A 23,535-nucleotide genomic window follows, 5' to 3' on the forward strand; every position below is an offset into this window, starting at 1 on the left:
GGCATTGAGTGTTCTGCAGCAATTGCCACAATATGTTAATTGTTGGCGTATCTGACTCTGACTCAACTAAACTCCAGACTAGTTACCAAGTCATAATTGGTCTTTCTATTTCCAGGCCCTAGCATGCTAAATTACACAGAGCAGGCATTCAGTAAAAAGTCTGTTAAGTAGTTAGGAGGTGGGAGTAGAGACCAAAACCCTGGATAGGAAGAAAATGATCTTTTCCACAGATAGGAGGAGAATCAAATGAGAAAAACAGGGCTGAAAACATAAAAATAAGGTATTATGTGTGTAATATGTGTTCTTTGGGGCAGGGTGTAGGGAGCAGGAAATTAAGGAGTTCTTGCTTTGTGGACATCTTTCTGGGAAATAGTCTTTTTTTTTTTTTTTTAATTTTTTAACATTTACTTATTATTTTTGAGACAGAGCATGAGTGGGGGAGGGACAGAGAGAAGGAGACACAGAATCCAAAGCAGGCTCCAGGCTCTGAGCTCTCGGCACAGAGCCCGACGTGGGGCTCGAACTCACGAACTGCCAGATCATGACCTGAGCCGAAGTCAGACCCTCAACTGACTGAGCCACCCAGGCGCCCCATCTGGGAAATAGTCTTAAGGGTTGTATTCAGCAGCCTAGGAAAAGAGTAGATAAAACATGTTTAATTGATCCAGGTATTTCCTTTAAGAAGGTCTATCTAAATTTTTTAAGTAACAAAAAATAGCTTATAGAAAGTTTCTATTTACTTGAATAACATGAAAAGTGTTTTTAGTGTAGGAATGTGCTTTGTATTTTTTCAGAGTAACAGCCATATTATAAAACACTCATGGAAGTTAATTCATCTTTATACTCTATACTTATTCGTGAGATTTATTATATAAAAGAAGCTACTCATTCTGTTGTAGGGTCAGAGAGATGTTTTCAGAGGGTTTTTAACCAGAAAGCTTGCTGAGATCTTAGTGACCGTATATTTAATTTCACCAGGATTTTGAAAGATATTTTTTTAAAAGCTGCATTGAGAATATGACTACTCTTCAAGGTCTTAAGTTAAAATTTTTAAGAGAAGAATTTTAAATGTGATGGAAACCCTATTTTTATGTTTCTTAACAGTTTTATTGAGGTAAAATGGATGTTTAATAAACTGCACATATTTGAAGTGTATATTTGATATGTTTTGACAAAATACACACACTGTTGAAACCATCAACCTTAAGATAACAAATATAACCATCACTCCCAAACATTTTCTTGTGTCCTTTGTAATATCTCACTTTTGCCACTTTGTGCCCCTCCACCCGTTGCCAGGCAACCACTTTCTGTCACTATACAGCAGTTTGTATTTTCTAAAATTAGAATCTTTCTTTTAAGTAGAAAAGATTATATTTAAGAATTTTAAATCTTTGAAAACATTTTAGTATTTGATTCTTTATATCTCTGATTACGTGTAGTATGTTTAAGAACTTGACAATGGAAAAAACAGTCACCTAATAGCCAAAGGAGCCAGGATGTAGATTTAATCGGAAACCACATAGGAATGACTGCCTAATTATAGTGTGATTCATTAAATACTCTCTCTTCCCTCCCTTTCCCCAGTCCCCAAAAAGGGGGAAAAATTGTAGGGATGAATGGAAAACTTGTGATTTTGCCATTAATAAAGTTTTACATGTTAATATATAGTTAGCACAACAGAACTAAAAATAATTTTTAAGGTTTTGGGCCAAATTTATTAAGCAATCTACCTACGTAGATTACTTAAACCGGAAATCCAGTGTTTTAAAAAGTCAAGCCAGAATTTGTAAACGTGTCATGGAAAGATCTGAAATAAACCTTTTAAAGCTCTCTAGGCTGGGAATTTATAACAAAACTATTATTCACTGGAAATCTGTGTATGTGTATGTGTACTCTGCCAAAATAAGAAAACTTTCAAACACTTTAAAACCTTTAAAATACAATTTAAGTTGCCACTTACTGTAAGCTAATACTTTACAATATCAAAACTACCAACATGGAAAGCCAAAAATGTTTATGAATGTAGATAATTTTTTTTTGGATTCTGACTTGTACCTTTAGTAATATTTTCATTGGTTTGAAGCTGACAAATTATAATGTATTACCATTTATGAAATATTAGAATAGAAATACAAATTGCATCAGAAGTATTGTTAAAGAAAAAGAATAAATGGCCACTTATAGAACAAAGAATCTGGGTGGAATTTCATTTGTGTTGTCATTCAAAAGATTTCAATGGTTGGGGCTCCTGGCTGGCCCAGTCGGTAGAGCTTGTGACCCTTGATATTGGGGTCATGAGTTTGGGCCCCACCTTGGGTGTAGATTACTTTTTGAAAAAATTGAGAAAATATTTCAATGGTCAATTTTTTTTTTTTTCAATGTTTATTTATTTGTTTATTTGGGACAGAGAGAGACAGAGCATGAACGGGGTAGGGGCAGAGAGAGAGGGAGACACAGAATCGGAAACAGGTTCCAGGTTCTGAGCCATCAGCCCAGAGCCTGACGCGGGGCTCGAACTCCCAGACCGCGAGATCGTGACCTGGCTGAAGTCGGACGCTTAACCGACTGCGCCACCCAGGCGCCCCGGTCAATTTTTTATTATACAGAATGCTTTCAATAGATAAGCCTATTATTCAGGTCTCATATTTTAAAGTGTACAAAGTATCACTGTACCTACTCTCTTGGGCTGAATAATTATTTTATTTTTAAAGGTTTAATGAAGAGACTAGAGGAAGAGATAAAGTTTAATTCTTATATGGTAACTGAAAAATTTCCTAAAGAATTAGAGAGCAAGAAAAAAGAATTGCATTTTCTACAAAAAGTGGTTTCAGAGCCTGCCATGGGCCATTCTGATCTTCTTGAACTAGAATCTAACGTAAGTGGCAACCAGTCTTCTTTTTATAACTCCCAATTTTATCTCATCCCCAGTCCTGTGAAAATTATATAAACTGCTTTCTATGGTGTCCTGCTCTTGACTCTTAAGTTCCCCTGCGCTGAGTTGACAGTTTTTATGAGGAGTTGTTCTTTGTGAGAAATTATAGCATGTAATGCCGTTACTTAATCTACATGATGTTATACCGACTTAGTCAACTGATTAGGAAACTAAACAGCTTGAATATATAAATTAATGCATATCATTGACTCATAGGTTTATGTATTCGTAATATCATTTAGATGGTAAATTTTTAAATATTTTACATATCATTATTTTTTATTTCCAAGAATAATATTATAGCAATTTTATATTTAAAGCAATATTTTTATTTGCTTTTTCATGCCTGCTTTGGAATTACTAAAGTTTCTTGTAATGTTCATTGAAACTTGGTTTCATATTATTACATTTTTGTTCCATAGAAATAAAGCACCAATCAGATGTGTATTTTTTAAAAATAAGAATTAAATGGTATGATGATTGATTGAAAGATTTTGGCTCACTAATCCATTAATGTGCGTAATATGTGCTTAATGCCCACTCTGATTAAATACATAATTCTGGCCATTTTATTCTTTTAATTTACTTAAAGAAATTAGATGTTCAAGTGACATTTGGCTCAAATTTAATGTCATAGAATTAACAGGAGTACTCTAGTCTTTTTAAAGGATAGTTATACTGAAGCCATGTAATTTTTTTTTTTTTTATTTCTTGAGGGACTATCTACTTTTATTGGCTTTATTCACTTTTATTACATTTGGTAAAGGGTTAATGAGTAAGATAAATGGCAGCTATATAGAATCACAGATCATTAGAACAGGAAGGGTTATTAGATGTCATCCATGAACCCAAAAACTCTCAGTTGGGTTCATGAATTCCTTACACTAAATCCCTCGGGAATGTTAGTCTGGATTTTCTTTATCACTTGCAGTGACTTGTAAGTCACAACGTAGGTGAGGGATAACTTCAGGTTTTTAGAAATTGTCTTTTTGATAATAATGTATAAAATTTCATGTAGAATACTTCAGGATAATTTCAACATGGATGGTTAAATCCATATAAATAATCAAAGTGTGTAAATATATATCATGAACTATGAAATGTAAATTGTTTCTAAAAATAATCATAGTAACCTACTCAGAACGTTAATGGACCTGTTCCTCCCATGAAATCACTGAGATAAAAACTGAATTCAGGGACACCTGGGTGGCTCAGTCGGTTGAGCATCCGACTCTTGATTTTGGCTCAGGTCATGATCCCAGGGTTGTGGGATTGAGCCCCATGTTGGGCTCGGTGTTGAGTGTGGAGCCTGCCTAAGATTCTCTCTTTCTCTCCCCTCTACTCCTCTCCCCCATTTGTGTGTTCTCTCTTGCTCTCTTTCCCTCTCCCCTCCTCTCTGTCTCCCCCTCTCCCCCCACCCCTCTCTGTCTCACACACACACACACACACACACATACACACAACTATGTAAGTTCAAAGTTTGGTTTGGCTATATGTTCCCTAGTTTATGTAATCATAGGGAGAGTTTTAACCTTTTTTACTTTCATGCTGTTTTAGATAAATGAAATAAACACACAGATAAATCAGCTGATTGAAAAGAAAATGATGAGAAATGAGCCAATTGAAGGCAAACTCTCACTATACAGGCAACAGGTAAGACCACTCTTTTGGCTTTCATATTTGGATCTTTAATCTTATTGGTGAACATCTTCATAAATACCCTAGGCTGTGTTGTGGATAGTCTTAAAGTGAGAAGGAAGTAAAGAGTAAATGTTCTTGGGGCGCCTGGTGGCTCAGTTGCTTGAGCAGCCGACTTCAGCTCAAGTCATGATCTCACGGTTCATGAGTTCAAGCCTTGCGTCGGGCTCTGTGCTGACAGCTCAGAGCCTGGAGCCTGTTTCAGATTCTGTGTCTCCCTCTCTCTCTGTTCCTCCCCCGCTCGCCCTCTGTCTCTCTCTCAAAAATAAATAAAGATTAAAAAAAATTTTTTTTTAAAGAAATAAATGTTCTTCTGTTATTGCTAATCTCCAGATTATAACAAAGAATTTGTGGAAAAACCATAAAGACACATGTTTGAGTTTGAAATTCAATACACCTGATAATGCTTAGTTTCCTTAGCATCTACCAACTGTGATGATAGATCTATTTGTGCTTATATCTGTAAGTGTGGAATTTGATTTAAAAAATTTTTTTTAACATTCGTTTTTGAGAGATAGAGAGAGACAGAGTATGAGCAAGGGAGGGGCAGAGAGAGAGGGAGACACAGAATTCAAAGTAGGCTCCAGGCTCCAAGCTGTCAGCACCGAGCCTGACGCAGGGCTCGAACCCACAAACCGTCAGATCTTGACCCAAGCTGAGGTTGGACCCTAACCGACTGAGCCACCCAGGTGCCCCAAGACCCTATGGTGTTCTTTTAACATGTTCCTTTGTTTCCTGTATTTCCTGAAAATTCTGGTTTGATATTTTTTGGTAAGAATACTTTCTAGGTAGCATTATGTACTTCCATTTGGAGGTGATAATGTCTAATTGTCTCTTTTTTTTTGGAATGTTAACAGCCATTGATTATCATTGCTCATCTGTTAATTTCATTAGGGTTTATAAAATGTTGATACTTGGGGCACCTAGGTGGCTCAGTTGGTTGAGCGTCTGACTTTGGCTCAGGTCATGATCTCACGGTTTGTGAGTTGGAGCCCCATATCCACCTCGCCGCTGTCAGCGCAGAGCCCACTTCAGATCTTCTGTCCCTCTCTCTCTGCACCTCCTCCGATCTCTCTCTCTCTCTCTCTCTCTCTCTCTCAAAAATAAGTGTTGTTAAAAACTGTTGATACTGTGATTCTTTCTTCAAGTATTAGCTTGACTGCCTCTATGGAAAAACCTCTCATCAACTATTTGGTTAAACTGAGCTATAGTTCACATAGGAAAGGCAGGGTACATGCTTGATTCTTTATTTATCAGTTTTCAAAAAGAATTTGTTTCCTCCACCTCATTTTCATCCTCCAACAGTAAAAGTGATCAATTAAGGTTAGTTTTTAATTTTTTGGTTCCTCATTTATGTAATAATTATGGGGTCTATCCATCAAGAAAAGCTAACAATTATAAATGTTTATGCACCGAATTTGAAAGCACCCAAATACATAAAACAATTAATCACAAACATAAGCAATCTTATTGGTAAGAATACAGTAATTTCAGGGGACTTGAATACTCCACTTATAACAATGGACAGATCATCTAGATATTTAACATCCTTATGAATCATAGATTTAATTCTATTTGGTAAGTTTCTAGTATTTTCCTTGATGATGCTCAAATTGTCCCATTTTTTAATACTAGGAGGCTTTTCAAGTTAACTTTTGGTTCCTTTTTAATATTCTCTTCGTCTTTGATAATGTCTTTGCTTTCTGGTTTGATAAGAATATTTCTATGTTCATCTTTTATATTTCCTTCTCTAGGCTTGGAATTAGACTTCCTTCTATGAGCCTGATTTGTTTCATTAGGAAATGATATATAGCGACTGAAATTTGGGTATTAGGATTTCTTATTGCTCTTTGAGTGGCCCTTATTTTTAGGTCTTTTTTGTGGACAAAGCTAAGAAATAGTTTTTTTCTTCCTCTCTTCCTAATGTCACCCTGAGCTCATATTTATTACCCTTCCAGTTTAGATTCAAGGCTACTGGGCTTCTGCTTAACCTCATCATTCTCACATCTTTCTCCTTATCCCACACTGGAAATTCTGGTTCTCAGTAATACCAACATCATTTAATCCTTTATTTGCTTTAATCCACACTTTACACACAACAGTTTCAAAATAAAAGTAACAATACTATCACCAAAAATATGATTACTGCTGAAAATTGTTTTTTATTTTGTTTTGTCCTTAGGATATATGCCACTAGGAATATACAAATTACTGTTTTGAAGTCACTTAGAATAGGTTCTCTATATGGTTATGCCACACATTAAACTGGATACATATGTATGTTTATTTTTATTTTTAGGGATTAGTTTTATGATTATTTAAAATATTTACATGATTCCAAGTCAATTCTAAAAAACAAAAAAATATTCAAAGACATTTCTAGCATCTACTCCTGTGTTATCTATCCTAATATTTTCTTCCCTCATAGGTAATTTTTTAAAAATGTTTAAAGTCGGGGTGCCTGGGTAGCTCAGTCGGTTAAGCGTCCGACTTTGGCTCACTCAGGTCATGATCTCGTGGTCCGTGAGTTGGAGCCCCACGTCGGGCTCTGTGCTGACAGCTCAGAGCCCGGAGCCTGTTTCAGATTCTGTGTCTCCCTCTCTCTGACCCTCCCCCATTCATGCTCTGTCTCTCTCTGTCTCAAAAATAAATGTTAAAAAAAATTTTTTTTTTAATTTTTAAAGCTAATTATTCCACTAAAAAATAATGTTATATATGGGGGACCTGGGTGGTTGGTTAAGTATCCAACTCGATTTTGGCTCAGGTCATGATCTCACAGTCATGAGAGCATCAAGCTCTGGACTGGGGGTGGAGCCTGCTTAAGATTCTCTCTCTCTCTCTCTCTCTCTCTCTCCCCCCCCCTCATTCTCCCTCTCCCTCTCTCCCCCACCTCTCTCTCCCTCTCCCCGTCTCCTTCTGCCCCTCTCCCCTGCTCACGGGTGCACACATGTTCGCGTGCACTCTCTCTTGCTCTCAAGATTAAAGTAAAAAACAAAACGAAATAATAATATTATATATACATAGATCCATATATCTCCCTTCTGAGAGAAGGAATCACATACACACTTTTCTTTTTAAAATTCTTAACAGTATATGCTGCTAAATAGAATAATCTTTATTCCTTTTTTTTTACAACTTTATTGAGATACAATTCACATACCATATAATTCACTTGTAAAATGCACAATTCAGTGGTTTTTAGTATATTCACAGAATTGTGCAACCATCACCACAATCAATTTTATTTATTTTATTTTATTTTTTTTAGTGTTTATTTGTCTTTGAGAGAGAGAGTCCAAGGAGGGGAGGGGCAGAGAGAGACACACACACACACAGAATCCAAAGCAGGTTCCAGGCTCTGAGCTGTCAACACAGAACCCGACATGAGACTCAAACCCACGGACAGTGAGACCAATGACCTGAGCTGAAGTCGGATGCTTAACTGACTGAGCCACCCAGGCACCCCCCACCACAATCAATTTTAGAACATCTAAACCTATTAGCAGTTACTTCCCATTTCCTTCCCAACCTTCAGCCGTAGGCAACTACCAGAGACCAAGCTGTCAGTATAGATTTGCCTGTCATGGACATTTCATACTAATTGACTCAAATGATATGTGATCCTTTGTGACTGGATTCTTTCACTTGGCATAGTTTTTTTTTTTTTTTAACATTTATTTATTTTTGAGACAGAGACAGAGCATGAACGGGGGGAGGGCCAGAGAGAGAGGGAGACACAGGATCTGAAGCAGGCTCCAGGCTCTGAGCTGTCAGCACAGAGCCTGATGCGGGGCTCGAACTCACGGACCGTGAGATCGTGACCTGAGCGAAGTCGGACGCTCAACCGACTGAGCCACCCAGGCGCCCCTCACTTGGCATAGTTTTTAAAGTTCATCCGTGTTGGGGCACCTTGGTGGCTCAGTTGGTTGAGCATTCAACTTCTGCTCATGTCGTGATCTCACAGTTTGTGGGTTCGAGCCCCACATCAGGCTCTGTGTTGACAGCTCAGAGCCCAGAGCCTGCTTTGGATTCTGTGTCTGCCTAGCTCTCTGCCTCTCCCCCGCTCATGCTCCGTCTCTCTCTCTCTCTCTCTCTCTCTCTCTCTCTCTCTCTCTCTCTGTCTCAAAAATAAATAAACATTAAAAAAAAATTTCAAGTTCATCCATGTTGTAGCATGAGTCAGTACTTCATTCTTTTTGTTACTGAATAATATTCCATTGTATGGATAGATCATGTTTTGTTTATCTATACACCAGTTGATGGACATTTGGGTTATTTCTACCTTTTGGCTATTATGAATAATACTGCAGAGGACATTCTTGTACAAGTGTTTGTATGAAAATATGGTTTCATTTATTTTGAGTATATTCCTAGGAGTGGAATTGCTGGTTCATTTGATAATTCTGTGTTTAACATTTTGAGGAAATGCCAGACTGTTTCCAAACCAGTCCTACCAACAGTGTATGAACACATTCATTCCTCCACATTCTTGCCAACACTTGTTATTATCTGCTTTTTCCTTTTTATCATAGCCTTCTTAGTTGGTATGCTTATTCCAGTTCATGGTACATAGTATCCCACTGAGTGCTTATATACCACCTTTCATTCAGCCAGTCACTAGTTGATGGACATTTGGGTTGTTGCCATTCTTTTGCAATTGCAAGTCATGCTTCCATGAACAGATTTTTGCCTATGTCTTTGCACATGTTTGCCAGCGTTATCTTTAGGATATAGTCCAGAGGTGAGATCGCTCCATCAAAGGGTAAATGTGTATGTAACTTTGTTAGATGTTGCCAAATTCCTCTCCATAGAAGTTGCAGCATTTCTTGTTCCCACCTGCCATGCAAGAGAGTGCCTGCCTCCTCACTGCCTCCAATATGTGGTTGAAGTTTTAGAGTTTTGCCATCCTTGTAGATAAGAGATGGTATCCTGTGATAGTTTTAATTTTCACTTATCTTATTATAAACAAGGTTGAGCATCTTCTCACGAGTAACAGTTGTTTTAATTGTTTTTCTGTGAATTGTCCCTTCATGTCCATATCCCCACTTCTCTATAGGGTTGTTGGCCTTTTTTATGTATTAGAAGTATTTACTCTTTGTCTGGTTTATAATTGTAATGTTTTCCTCCAGCTTGGTGTTTGCCTTTTTATTTGTTTATGGTGCTGTTATATCACCATAGGAAAGTTCTTCATTTTTATGAAATCAAATTTAATAGTTCTTTCTCTTATTATTTTACGTTTTGTGTCATATTTAGGAACATTTTTCCCTCTTGTAAGTTATAGTGAAATTTACTCAGGTTTTCCTTTTGGATTTCTGTGATTTAATTTTTTATATTTAAATCCCTGATTTATTTAGATTTTTTCTGGTTATATGCTGTTTATTGTATATGGCTATCCAATTATCTAATTGTCCTAATATCAGTTAGTAAAAAATATATTTTTCACCTATGGATTTGAGATTCTGACTTTGTTTTTTTTTTTCAAATTTAAGAATGATACTGGATTTATTTGTGTATTTTCTATTGTTCCATTGGTCTGTCCAGGTACACATATTAACTTACTTGCAGAAGCTTTATAGTCAAGTTCAAATAACTGATAAAAGTACCCACCTTCACCTCCAATTGCTCTACTTTTTCAGGGTTTTCCTTGCAATTCTTGTTTGTATGTTCTTTCAGTAAGCTTTATTACCAACTTGCCTAGCTCTTGAAAAAAAAAAAAACATAGTTTTTTAATTATTGGGTTTGCTTTATATTTATCAGTTACTTCAGAACTTACATCTTTATGTTATTTGATCTTTATGATATGATGTTCTTCCCATCTGAGAACATGTTATGTGTCTCCATTTGTTCAAGTTTATGTTTTTTGTCTTTCAGGAGTGTTTGTTTTCCTCAAAGTTTTGGAACTTCTTTTGGCTCCACATTTTATTTTTTGCTTTTATAACTGAGGGCTTTTCCTCCCTTATGTCTTCTGACTGATTTGCCTATGAATACTACTGATTTGTTTACTATGGTTTTCCCATGGTTTCTCTTCTCTTTTTTTTAGACATATAATCATATACTATGAAAACTCCAACTTTTCCTGTCAAATTCTTATGCTTCTAATTGCTTTCTCCTGTCTAATGGTATGAGCAAATACCTTCAACACAATATTAAATTATAGTAGAGATAGTGGGCGTTTTTACCTTGTTCCAGACTTAGTGGGAGATACTCTCATGTTCATTAAATAAGATCCTGTTTTGGACTGACGTTTATATTTATTTATTTTATTGTGTTAAGGAGGTATACTGTCAATTCCTGTATGCTTCTGGTACTCATCATTTCTTCTCTCTTTTTTTGGCTGGAATAATTCTATGGAGAGAAACATTCCTTCGTCATCTGTCTTTTCATTTTTTAGACAGAAAGAATAGACTGGTTTAAAGGGTTTGTATTAGAGATTTCCCCTCTCCTGTCAAGTTTGTGTGAAGAAAATATTTGTACTATTTCACTTAAGAAGACAGTTTGGCTAATGTTTTTCTTACACTAGTACAGCTGTGGTTCATTTGAGGAAATCCCCCAAGAGTTGCTAAGTAATGGAAAGTGCTGTGTTCATGGCTGAGAACAGCCATTTGGATTGTGTAAACATTTGCATAATTCCGGTGAGTCAGATGTTTGGTTTTAAACCTGCACTTCATTTATTAGAATGCCCCAAATATAATAGATGTTCTAACATTTCATTTTAAAAGTATGGCTATTGAATTTAGGTAAGATAACCTGTGTTGTAGTTTTGAGAATAAAACATTCTTGTTTTCTTCTGGTGAAAGGAAAGCTACCATGAAGAAAAACACTAGAATTAGGGATAGCTTCTATTTGCTTACCTAGAAAGTATCTTCATTAACATTTGAGTGTTACCTGACAATATTTGAATATGTATAATACTATTGTATTTTTGTTTCTCTGCTGATATAGCTGTATTTTCAGGGCTTTTGTCTTCCAAAATGTCTTTGGGTTGATATTTAATATACATTACATGCTCATATTAAACATATAACTAGTGATGACAGGTAGTAGGGTATTGGTTAGGAGAAGCCAACCAGATATTGAAAGTTTAACTTGGGAAAATCTAAAAAATAAATAATTTCACAAGATAATAGAAAGTTGATTGTATGTCTAATTTCACATTCATATTTTATACTCAATTAGGCATCCATCATTTCTCGTAAAAAAGAAGCCAAAGCTGAGGAACTTCAGGAAGCGAAGGAGAAGTTAGCCAGCCTAGAGAGAGAGGTATCAGTGAAGACAAATCAGACCCGCGAATTTGATGGTACTGAAGTTTTGAAGGGAGACGAGGTAAGTTGAGGTATCTAATGGGACAAAGTTATGAGTATTGCTTTTGTTTGAAACCATTCATGTGTTTTACTTTTTTGGTTTAAATGTCAGTAATGGAAAGTTCATCTTATTTTATAAAACCTATTTATTTAAAACTGAAAAGTCTTTGCAATGGTATTAAGATATTCTTGATATATAATGACATAGATCTTAGTGATTTAACAACATAATATTCCAAATTTTCCCTTTTTAATTGGGTGAATTTATATTGGGTTTATTTATTATAAGTATTAAGTTATAAAAGTAAAACAAAATGACTAGGAATTAACAGGTAAGACAAAAATTCATATTCCTTGATAAATGTAATTCCATAAAGGGCTGAGAAAATATCATCACTCAGTTACTTTGTCAATAATGTGTATTTGGCCACTGAGACTGGTACCATTTAAATGACTTCATTGTAGGAGTACTACATGGCAATGAGAAAGAATGAAATATGGCCCTTTGTAGCAACGTGGATGGAACTGGAGAGTGTGATGCTAAGTGAAATAAGCCATACAGAGAAAGCCAGATACCATATGTTTTCACTCTTATGTGGATCCTGAGAAACTTAACAGAAACCCATGGGGGAGGGGAAGGAAAAAAAAAAAGAGGTTAGAGTGGGAGAGAGCCAAAGCATAAGAGACTCTTAAAAACTGAGAACAAACTGAGGGTTGATGGGGTGTTGGAGGGAGGGGAGGGTAGGTGATGGGCATTGAAGAGGGCATCTTTTGGGATGAACACTGGGTGTTATATGGAAACCAATTTGACAATAAATTTCATATATTAAAAAAAAAATAAATGACTTCATTGTAGATGCTTATAAATTTTAAAAATACAACTATATCTAATGTTGCTATATACTTAAATTTTTGAACAATGTTTCAATAGCTGTTATTTCATTTATCCTTCTTTCAGACTCATGAGATTAGTAGGACAAGTAATATTGTCATTTATATATATGGCTAAATTTAAGCACCAAAAATATAATTCCCCATCTCATTTTCATAAAATTAGCTCAAGAATGAATGAATGAATGAAGCAAAATATCTTGTGTGAAGGACAGTGCTTTTTTTTTTTTTTAAGCAAATCAAGAGATAGGTATAGGTTATATTTTAATTCCTAAACATTGCCTATACTTTACCACTTCCTACAGCTTACTTATTTTATATTAGCTACTTAGCTACTAGGCCTCAGAAAAAGCTACTTTGAAAAGCTGCTCACATCCAAACTTCAGTTTTGGCTTTGAATAGTTATAGATACTGTTACAAATTGGCAGTGAACCTTCACTGTGCCAAACACAAGTGAGTTGTTCCCATGGTGCCACTTTTCTCTGTGGTACTTGTGATTGTAGTCTCCCAATATGCCTTTAGCTTTTGGGGAAGTAGTAGATTTCAACAGTCAGCACTTGACTGAAAAATTCCTTTGGCTTTTAACATCCACGTCCAGATTGCTTTAAGAGATGGGAATATTTTAAATGTTACTTGGAAGCCAACGGGGTGTGCTTTGTGACATCCTTGCTATCCCAGGGGGAAAGGTTAATTATGCAACAATCTTGTTTTATAAGAGGCCATGCTTCCTCCTAGCATTTTTGTTTTTTCTTAAGAAAATGCTGCCCAACTGACAAGAAATACTAATTGCTATGGCCGCAGTTGGCATGAATAGTGCTTATAAATTCAGTGTTAGATATTCCTTCTATGCAAATGTGAGGGTATAGAACGTACTGTCAACCTATTAGGTTTTATTTTTGATAAATTATGGTGAATAGAAGTGTCTGATGACAGAAAAAGGCATACTTTTCTTAAAGGGAAAAAGGTAACTTTGGAAATGAGGTCAACCTAATTTTTAAACAATATCTGGTCAGAAACTAGAACAAATTAAGTAAATCATTTGGCAGTTACCTAAAAGAACAGAAGGTATTGGGGAACATTAAGCATAATTTTGTAAAGAACAAATCTTGGTAGACCAGTTTTATTTTCTACTTTGATAAAGTGGCAGACCATATGGACAAAAGGGAGGAAGTTTGTTATACTTAAAATTATATAATATAGCTGGACTTCACTGAGGTTTCATTTGGTATCACATGGTAATCACCAAAAAATCGTGTTTTTTTGCCACCCATCTGTTAACACAGTTGGTGAGATGGCATCGAGAAGTAGTAGCATGGTATTTGGAAAGAATTTCTATGGCAGGAGTCACAAATAGGAGAACAAGGAAGGGCGGGCTAACATTTATGGAGCACTGTTTATACAAGGCTCTGTGCTAGATGCTTTACAAACACACACTCCTTTACTTCTTGTGTTCTTATTCCTGCTGTTCCCATTTTGCAGCTGGGTGAAGCTCAGGGAGATTGTAGATGCACTTCGAGGTAACAAGTGGCCAAGCTGGAATCCAGGTCTCTCTCACCTGTTCCTATAGACCTGAGCAAATCACTTCTCCATCTGTAAAATGGGGATGATTGCTCTTCACTGTCATTATGAAGAACACGCAAAATAATGGATGTCACAGCTTCCCAGTCAACATATGACGTCTGGCATCCAGAAGTCATTCCTATGGGTCTCATGTCACTGCATGTGTGAGAAGCGGTGTAGTGGAATGGTTATGGGCATGGGCTCTAGGATTTGATTGTTGGAGTGCAGATCCTGGCTTTGTCATCTTACTGGCTGGGCAGCATTGGGCAGATTCCTTAACCTCTTTGTACTCAGCTGTAAAATGTGACTTTTATCGCTATATACCTCCTGGAATTATTACTGTGCAGATTAAATGAGTTAACACCTGAAAAGTGCTTAGAATAGCACTAGCACATGCTAAGTGCTCAATAAATGCTAGCACCTGATATTTTTATATTTTCGTCAGTCACTTGAATGAAGAGTTTGAAAGCTAAGAATATAGTTTGCAGCTTAAAACTTGAACTTAGTATTTCCCAAACTGGGTGCAATTCAGTAGAAATAAATATGAAATAGTTTCTGTTTGTGGATAAGTGATTTACACAGATTCAGGATGGGATGAGATAACACTAATGAGAGTCGTTTTAGCTGCTATCCACTGAGCAGTTACTGTGTGCTCAATCTTTAAAAACATATCGTTGGTGATGGTTGCACAACAGTGTGAATACACTTACTGCCACAGAACTGTACCCTGAAATATGGTTAAAATGATAAATTTTATACCGTGTATGTTTAATCACAGTAAAACACACATGTAATATATCCCGATTCATCCTCTCAAAACACTTGTGAGGTAAACATTATCTGCATTTTGTAATTGAGAAAATAAGATTAGAGAAGTTTAAGTAACTTGCCTAATGTCATACAGTTAGTGAGTTGCAGAGCAAGGATTTGAACTCGGGTCTGACAGTCACAAACTGGAAACGTTAGCCAGGTAGAAACTGTACAACAGCCATTTGTTTGGATACAAACCTTCATTCCTTGGTTATCCATATGTGATTGTTTGATTAATCTTTTCTTGGAAAAATTTAGGAATGTGACTGTTAATGAGGATAAATACTATACATATAGTAATTTATATTCCTTTGTCATTTTCTTTTTAGAGGTCAGCTAGCAGTTTTTAAAGTTCAGTATTGAAGTATGCATTTTGATGCTTCTCCTGCCATTAAAGTTATTATTCCAGATGTTGCATTTTGTCTGAGAATTTTAGCTCTTCTGTTTGCAGATGACAGGTACTACAGGCATTTGTGCTTCACTAGACTCTCATTAGTATTCACTGGATGTTTCTTATTAATAATAGATGAAGTGTCTAAAAATTCTCCTTTTTCTTTCATTGTACTTTGGTTATCATTTTAACATTTTAGTTTCATTGTATTGCCTTGCTTAATTATGGCAGTAAGCATAGGAATGTGTTTATTTCTTATTCTGCCAGACTTCTAACATGGGTAGGAATTTCTTGAACTGTTGAAATTATCTTCTCAGTGATAGAGATTTTCTTGCCAGTCTAGTCTATCTTGATTTCTTTTTCTTCACACCAGTATTTTTCAGGTGATAAGAAGGTTAAACTTAGAGACTAGAGTCTCTTAACATAACTGAAAATTGATACTAATGAATATGTTTCTGTGTCTTGAAGTTTTTTATATTGGATTTAAGTATATAGTAATTAAGCATAAATCTGGTTGAATTGATATTCTCAAAGAATTTTGAATGCTGTCATCTCTGAGAGAAGTTACCCAAAAAATACCATGAAGCTTCGTCCCTAATACTGACCTGTTTGTCATTCTTATCAATAATTTAGATTAATTAATAATTAATGTTTATTATGCAGTTACACTGTGCCAGGCACCATATGAGGCTTCTTATATACATTATCTCATTTTTTTCATTGAACAACTCTAATTGTTAGGATAATTATTCAAGTTTTTACAATTACGGGAACCGAGGCACAGGGAGGATTTATGCTAACTCACCAAGATCACATGGCTAGTAAGTAGTGGTGCCATGACTTGAACTGAGGTGGTCTGCCTCCTAAACCCTTAAGAATTTTCACACGACAGGAAGCCAGAAGGAATAGTCAGCGAGAGACAGATGATAGAATTGGGATTCAAAGTCATCTTGGAAGCCAGGAGCATTGTGCTGAAACAAACACAATGCTGTTAATAGGATGATAAACACAATGTTGTGGAATTCAAGTTCTGTCTGCCATCTCAACATATCACCCATGAATAATGCAGCATTAGAAAACAAATTATTATACTCCATTAATAAAAATGTAATATCCCATTTATGGTGATATTATGCCTGGAATGTTATGTTACAGTTTTGGCATATGTGTTAAGAAGGACATAGTCAAGGCAGAGTCCAGGTGTAGGTGACCAAAATGGATGAAAAGTCTGGAAACTTTCGTAGAGAGAATTGATTATGTATTAACTGAGCACACACACACACAAAATAGAATTGCACTTAAATTTCAAAAGGATTATGGAAAGGATGGAGTGCAGAAAAAGAGTTAACATAGCAGGCCTGAAACTGCTATTCTTAGAAAATCTTGTTTGCAAGGTTGGCCCTTGTCTGGCATCTAGGAACTTTGATTTTAGAAAGATTTCCACCATTCCCCAATAAGAATTGCTCACTGTGCCTGAACTGTGTGTACAAAGAAAGTGGTTTATGTTGAACATCTGCTTTCCTTCTCAGAGCCTGGGATTTAGGTAAGGGCTAGGCAGACAGTATGCCTCTGTGGCCAGCCCCCAAGTAAAATGCCTGAGCACAGAGTCTCTAATGAACTTACCTGGTTGGCAACATTTCACACATATTGTTACAACTCATCACGTATTGTTACAACTCATTGCTGGAGGAATTAAGGGAGAAGACTCTTGGAAGCTTGCCCTGGTTTCCTCTGGATTTCACCTCATGTGCCTTTTCCTCTTGCCGGTTTTGCTTTTGTTTTCACTGTAACAAAGCATAGCCAAGAATACAACTATATGCTGAGTGCTGTGAGTCCTCCTAGCAAACCATTAAACCTGGGAATGGTTTTGGGCCCCCCCCCAACACAAATCGGTTAATATTCTTGTTTGACAGAAGGCAGAATTAGGACCAATGGTTAGAAAGAAATATTTGATTGACTATATTTGATTGACTACTGAAAATTTTCTACAACTTAAGCTTTCTTCAGTACTGAAGCAGGCTGCTTTGGTGAAGCAGAGTGCTCCAGCATTTAAAATATTCTGACAGAACCTGGATGAGAGACATTTTAAAAGTAACATGCGCAGTTAGTAGAAGAAAGATTGTACTGGATCAATGTTTGGGGTTTTTTTAATCTTAAAAAATCTGACTATACAAGTAATACCTGAATACATTCTTGTGGTATGAAAATGAAGCAATAGGCATAAAGTAAAAGTCTTCCTTGACTGTCTCCCACCCCCAATCCCAGTCCCTCAGTCCCTTTACCAAAGAGAAGCCACTGCTTCTAGGTTTGTGTGCCCTTTCTTTTCAGTCCTTTCTCTAAAGACAGATGTAGATCCTACCGTTCTGTCATTTGTAAAAATGTAAATGGTATTATACTGTGTGTATTGTGCAACTTGCTCTTAATAAAATGTCTTGGAGATTTTTCCATGTCCATAATGAGGAGATTAAGAGAATTCTGTAGAAGTTAACAGAATCAGCTCTGGAGCCAGAACACCTGTGTGCAGATCTCTGCTCTGCCACCTGTTAGCTATTCAACCTTAACATGTTACCAAACTCCTCTGGGCCTCAGTTTCCTTGCCCATAAAGTGGGTGCAACTGCTGTGGAAAACAGTATGGCAATAATTCAAAAGTCAAACACAGAATTACCATATGACTCAAAAATTCCCCTCTGAGGTTAGAATCCTCATGTGATTTTCTGTTAGGATTTTCTAAGTGCACATTATTGCTATTATTCCAAGTTATGGTAACTTCAGATATTTGGACAGGATTTTAATATTAAGTAACCTTAGTTTTCCATAATTTGGAGTGCTTTTAAAATGTTTACACAGAATTCTCAAACCTTCTGCAGGATTCAGTGTGAGAAAAAATAGGAAAACATAGTATTATACCCTAATATAATAGCTAATGGTTAGACATCTGACTCTGAGTTGTCAATAAATTAACATTGCTGTGGTCAATGTGATTTTTGAAGATAGCATAATAACTAAGTAGCACGTCTTCCAGAATATATACCCTGTTACTGTTTCCCCAGCTCATAGCCCATGGCCCTGAAATGTACTTCCATAGCACTCTGTTCCTGTGTGTTGTAACATAACACACTTAAGATCACTTGTTCAGTTTCTGCTTCCCCTGAGAAAGCAGTGAGCTCCATAGTGGCAAGAGCATATCTATTGTTCACCATCATGTACTTAATACTTGGCACATAACAGACACTTGGTAAATGTGTGGAAACCTGAAAGTATATAATGTAGTCTAGACGTGTGTATGTCTTTCATCAGAAAAGTGATAATATTAAAAATGTCTTGGTCCTTTTTAGTAGGCTTTGGTTGATAAGAAAAGTTATTTATATTAATTCTTCAACCTAACCATAGTTGCATATTTCATTGTATAGATATTTCATTGTACAGATTCATTATTTTTGGATACCTGACCACACACCTAAATTTACCATTTAATCTGGTAGCCTCCGTTAATTCTTAGGTAAGTACAATTTTGCTATTTTTTTCTTTGCTCTTCCATTAAGAGAGAGACTCAGATGAGCAAAGAAAGAGCCTGTGCCTCTTGTAAATAGTTCCACATAGCTACTGATCATTATTGTCTTAGTCACCTTCATATCTCAGAATCTCTGCTTTAATTATTTGAAAAAGCAAACAAAAAATCTGCCCCAGTGATATAGTGCTGGTCCCCTTCCTAGAGCTGTCATTCAGATGAATGCCTGCCTTTGGGGTCTGAACTTTTTTATAGCAACAAACGAACCTCTGGTTAAAGTCCCACTGGCACTTCATGCAATCAAAAGTCACTCCTGGTTAATGGTGTGTGAGTATAGAATCCATTGTGTTTTGTTCCCTAACCATTCCAAGAAGCTCACCTGTTTTGCAGCTATGACTGCTTTAAAAATGTGCTTGGTCAAATAATGTTTATGAGAAGCTTTAGAAAGATCCAACCAGTTCATTCTACAGCTACTGATAGAAATCCTAGAGCTAAATTGCAAAGATTATGAAATCTTCTTTAAATACTTCAAAGAGAAGCACAGCGAAGATAAGGGAATCCTGGCAAGGTTTGCTGCAGCTGTCAGATCCCGAAAAATTAGGAATCAAATTTTGACACTTGTAATTGAATCATCCACCCTTCTAAGTGAGCCCAGGCAACCTGTGATATTTTTAGAACCTTTCAAACCACATCACGCTCTTTAGAGTTCATAGCAGGACCCAAGGCCCCTAAAATTTCCCAAGAGATGGAACAAAACAGAATCAAATAAATTTAGCTCAATCTGCTAGAATAGAAGTAGTGTATTTATGCATGCAATCTAGGTAATGCCACAGTTTCAACTGAAAATTTGAAAACTTTTCATTGAAAAATTTTTTGAGAGTTAACTGCTTGGACAGCCATTGAAAAATCCATTAACTCTAATATAATAACAGCTGTGCAGTGGTGATTTGATTTATAATAGAAGCATAGAGACCTTGGACGGTATGATTAACTGTGTTTCACAGATGGATGTTCCTGTGCCACAAGTTTCATTTAAGACAGATTTCTACCAGCATATATCATATTGCTTATTATAGACTCTCTCAAAAGAATTAGCAGTTAATTATATTGCTTATGGTTGGCTTGGTGAGATTTTCTAATTTAAAGTTAAAAACATAATACTAACAGGTTGGAAAAGGTTAGAATAGTATTTGTATGTGTGTCTGTGTTGGCACTAGTTATGATGAGTGATTTGAAAAGACTGTCATTTTAACAGAAAACAAAGGTTGCTTTGAAACATTTTGTCTTGCCTTAAAACAAGTAGCAAGTCTGAGACCAGACTTCAGGGAGTCAAAATGATTTATTGGAGCATAACATGAAAAGACGACCTCTTCAGGTTTTCTACAAGTCTGAATTCAGCCAGAAGACACTGACAAATGGGTGAAAAAATCGTGACCATAGGGCATATTCATGCTACTCTTGAACAGTCATCTGACACCTAACTCTCTTGGGCCTATTTCTGTAGTTTTCCATGCTTAAAAATCATTTGATGAAATAACTGACCAAGATGTGATTTAATTAATAAATGGAAAATAGCATGCATATTGGACTAACAGGATTTGAGGACAAAAACATTCGTTCTAGTCCAGTTTTTTTAACTTGCTGAGCTTTGGTGAGTTGTATTAATTTCTCCATAGGTTTCTTTCTTTATAAAAGGAAAGTAGTGCTTTTTCAAAACAAAAAAAATAGACCTTTATGGTTCTTGACAATATATATTTTAAATGGGAGTCCTCACAGCTAATTACTGTGGAAATAGTTTCATGCTGGATATTGAGGTGGAGAATTTGCAGCAGGAGCAGAGATTCTGGTTTCCGTGTAAATATCCAGAATGATGCCTGGAATCTAATAATGCTTTTGAGTTCCAGATAAGCTTGAAGAGCATTCGTAAATGGTTACATACTTAAGGAAATAAGCTGCTTTGTCCATTTAAAAAGCTAGCCCAGATTTTGATCATTACTATTAAAGGTTCTAAAACGTATTAAGTGGATAAAAGGAGAAAGAACATCTGGCAAATTCCATTTTGATCACAAAGGAGTAAAATTAGTCCTGAAGCTAGAAGCTAGCACTATAAAGCCTTAATCTTATTGATCTCAGAGAATGATGGCTGTTCTTTCATAAATGACAAAGTTAGGTTACAAATGCATGTTGGTCCAAATGTTTAATAATAGCTGCTATAATGGGCCTTCCTGCACAATGTAAAGCTTTATAGTTCATTTTAATGACAAATTTGCTTGATTGACCTGCAATAGTGCACTATAGAAAGCTTTTCCCTAATGATCCAAGGATTTGTTGCTTATCTCCTATGCCAGACTCCCTTTAAAAATTATTTTTAAAATATTTTTAAACTAAAATATTTTTTAAGTTATTTAAGAAAGAAACCTTAAAGAATTCACTAATAATCCTACTTTCCCAATACAATGGCTATTTTTCTTTTAAAAAAAATTTTTTTTAATGTTTATTTATTTTTGAGAGGGAGAAAGAGTGTGAGTGGAGTGGGGCAGGGGGGAAGAGAGAGAGAGAAGGAGACGCAGAATCCAAAACAGGCTCCAGGCTCTGAGCTGTCAGCACAGAGTCCAATGTGGGGCTCAAACTCACGGACTGCGAGATCATGACCTGAGCCAAAGTTGGATGCTTAACCGACTGAGCCATCCAGGCACCCCACAATGGCTACTTTTATTTCTTAATTCTCTTGGTGTGTGTGTGTATACACACACTCCCAAGAATATAGATTTGTAATTGCTTGCAATAGTGATTATTCTGTTTTAGCTCTAAAGAGCATCTACCACACTTACATTTTTACTTTTCTGCTTACTCTAATTACTTGACATGTCTTTATTTCTTTACTGTTTAGAAGAAACAGTACTCGTCTCTTATTTTCTAGGTACTCCTTAACTATATTCAAACAGAATGACAGACATTAATCATTATTCAACTTTTATAGAATTTTGGTGTATTTTCTAGATCTTATTTAAAAACTACCTGGTTTTATTTTAGACAAATAATCTTTCATTTTACAATGGAAACACTGTATGTTTTGATCCTCAGAGGTTATAAAAATCCTTTACACAATAATAGAGTATAGTTTACACAATAATAAAGTATTTTCAAGAATTGGCTATGAATAATGGCAATGATGGTTATTAATAATTACAGATATTTAGGTCAATAATTTGTTTTATTTTATTAAACTGTAAACAATGATAGCTCCTATTTATTGAATGCTACACTAGGCATTGGGCTAATTGCCTTATGCACATTTTCGTATCACTCTAAGTATTGTTACCTTCTTTTTTTTTCCAGTTGAATTAATTGATATATAAAGACAAAAAAATAATTGCGCAAAGTCACTTTAAGTGGTGGAGCCAGGATTTGAAATTATATTTCTCTGATTCCAAAGCTCATGATCTTGACAAGTCTCTGAACTGCTTGTACTGCTCCTGTTGTACTGCTCCCGGGACCTTTAATGATTTAGTTCTAAATGTGGCTTTTTTGCTCATATAAATTATTACAACACAGAATTATGAGTACATTTAAATTTTAATCCTCAAAGTCTATTCAAAATAAAATCTATCAGCAGTTAGGTTTTTGTTGGTGATGGGCAGGTTTTGAGGTGAGTTACACTTTTAATTTAATTATACTTTTTTTAGATTGATACAAATATGTAGTTTAAAAAGCAAAACATTACTACACAGCTCATAATGAAAATAATGATCCTCTTTCACACTCCCAAGTCCTCCTTCCTTGAGGCAACCACTCTAAATCCCTTTGGTTGTCTCTTCTAGTGTTTACTTATACATTTCTAAATAACGTTTATGCTGAAACTTTAAAACTTTTTTCAGTTGTTGGCATACTACCGTAGGAAATAAGGATTTAGCCCTACACTCCCCATTCCCTGTCTACTCCCATACCCATCCTTTCATTCATTAGAGCCTCCCAATATAATTATAATTGGTTAAATCATTATTTAATATATTCACTGTGATGATTGTAGAATCATAGTTTACAGCTGAGCCACAGAGTATATACTATGGTTACATATCCGTTCTTGTACACTTTTTAAAAAATTAATACTGACCTCATTTTTTTTTTTTTTGGTTTGGTTAGTTTTTAAATGTACCTGTCACCCACTCATCTCCAGACCTTCTGATAGAACCATGCAATTTATCTTAATATGGCATATGTTCATATACAGTAATCTATTAATTACATTTTGTAAACCTTAGGTTTATTGTTCCTGGAGTCCCTTTCATTCTTCTGTTCCAGTCTTGGAAGATTTTTATGTAAGCTTGCTATAAACCGTAGATCCACTGTAAACTGTAATCTGGGGCTTTGTATTCATCATCCTGGAAATTTCTTTAGTGATTCTCTTGTTTTGGATCCCCTACTTCCCACATCCCAAGT

General features: G+C 35.8%; 1 protein-coding gene across 15 annotated transcripts in view; it reads left to right on the plus strand.

The window, feature by feature from the left end:
• Positions 1 to 23,535, plus strand: part of IFT81 (intraflagellar transport 81) — a 228,095-nt gene that overhangs the window by 119,297 nt on the left and 85,263 nt on the right. For all 15 annotated transcript variants that reach the window (XR_006707758.1, XR_006707759.1, XR_006707760.1 and 12 more), the window contains 3 exons: positions 2,715 to 2,878; positions 4,493 to 4,588; positions 11,810 to 11,956. Coding sequence is in view for 9 of the 15 variants with exons in the window: in XM_045458743.1 (XP_045314699.1) it covers positions 2,715 to 2,878; positions 4,493 to 4,588; positions 11,810 to 11,956 (407 nt within the window). In the remaining 6 variants the exon portion in view is untranslated. The remainder of the gene's footprint in view (positions 1 to 2,714; positions 2,879 to 4,492; positions 4,589 to 11,809; positions 11,957 to 23,535) is intronic.

The sequence above is a fragment of the Leopardus geoffroyi genome, chromosome D3 (assembly GCF_018350155.1).
Source record: "Leopardus geoffroyi isolate Oge1 chromosome D3, O.geoffroyi_Oge1_pat1.0, whole genome shotgun sequence".
In the NCBI taxonomy this organism is placed as follows: domain Eukaryota; kingdom Metazoa; phylum Chordata; class Mammalia; order Carnivora; family Felidae; genus Leopardus; species Leopardus geoffroyi.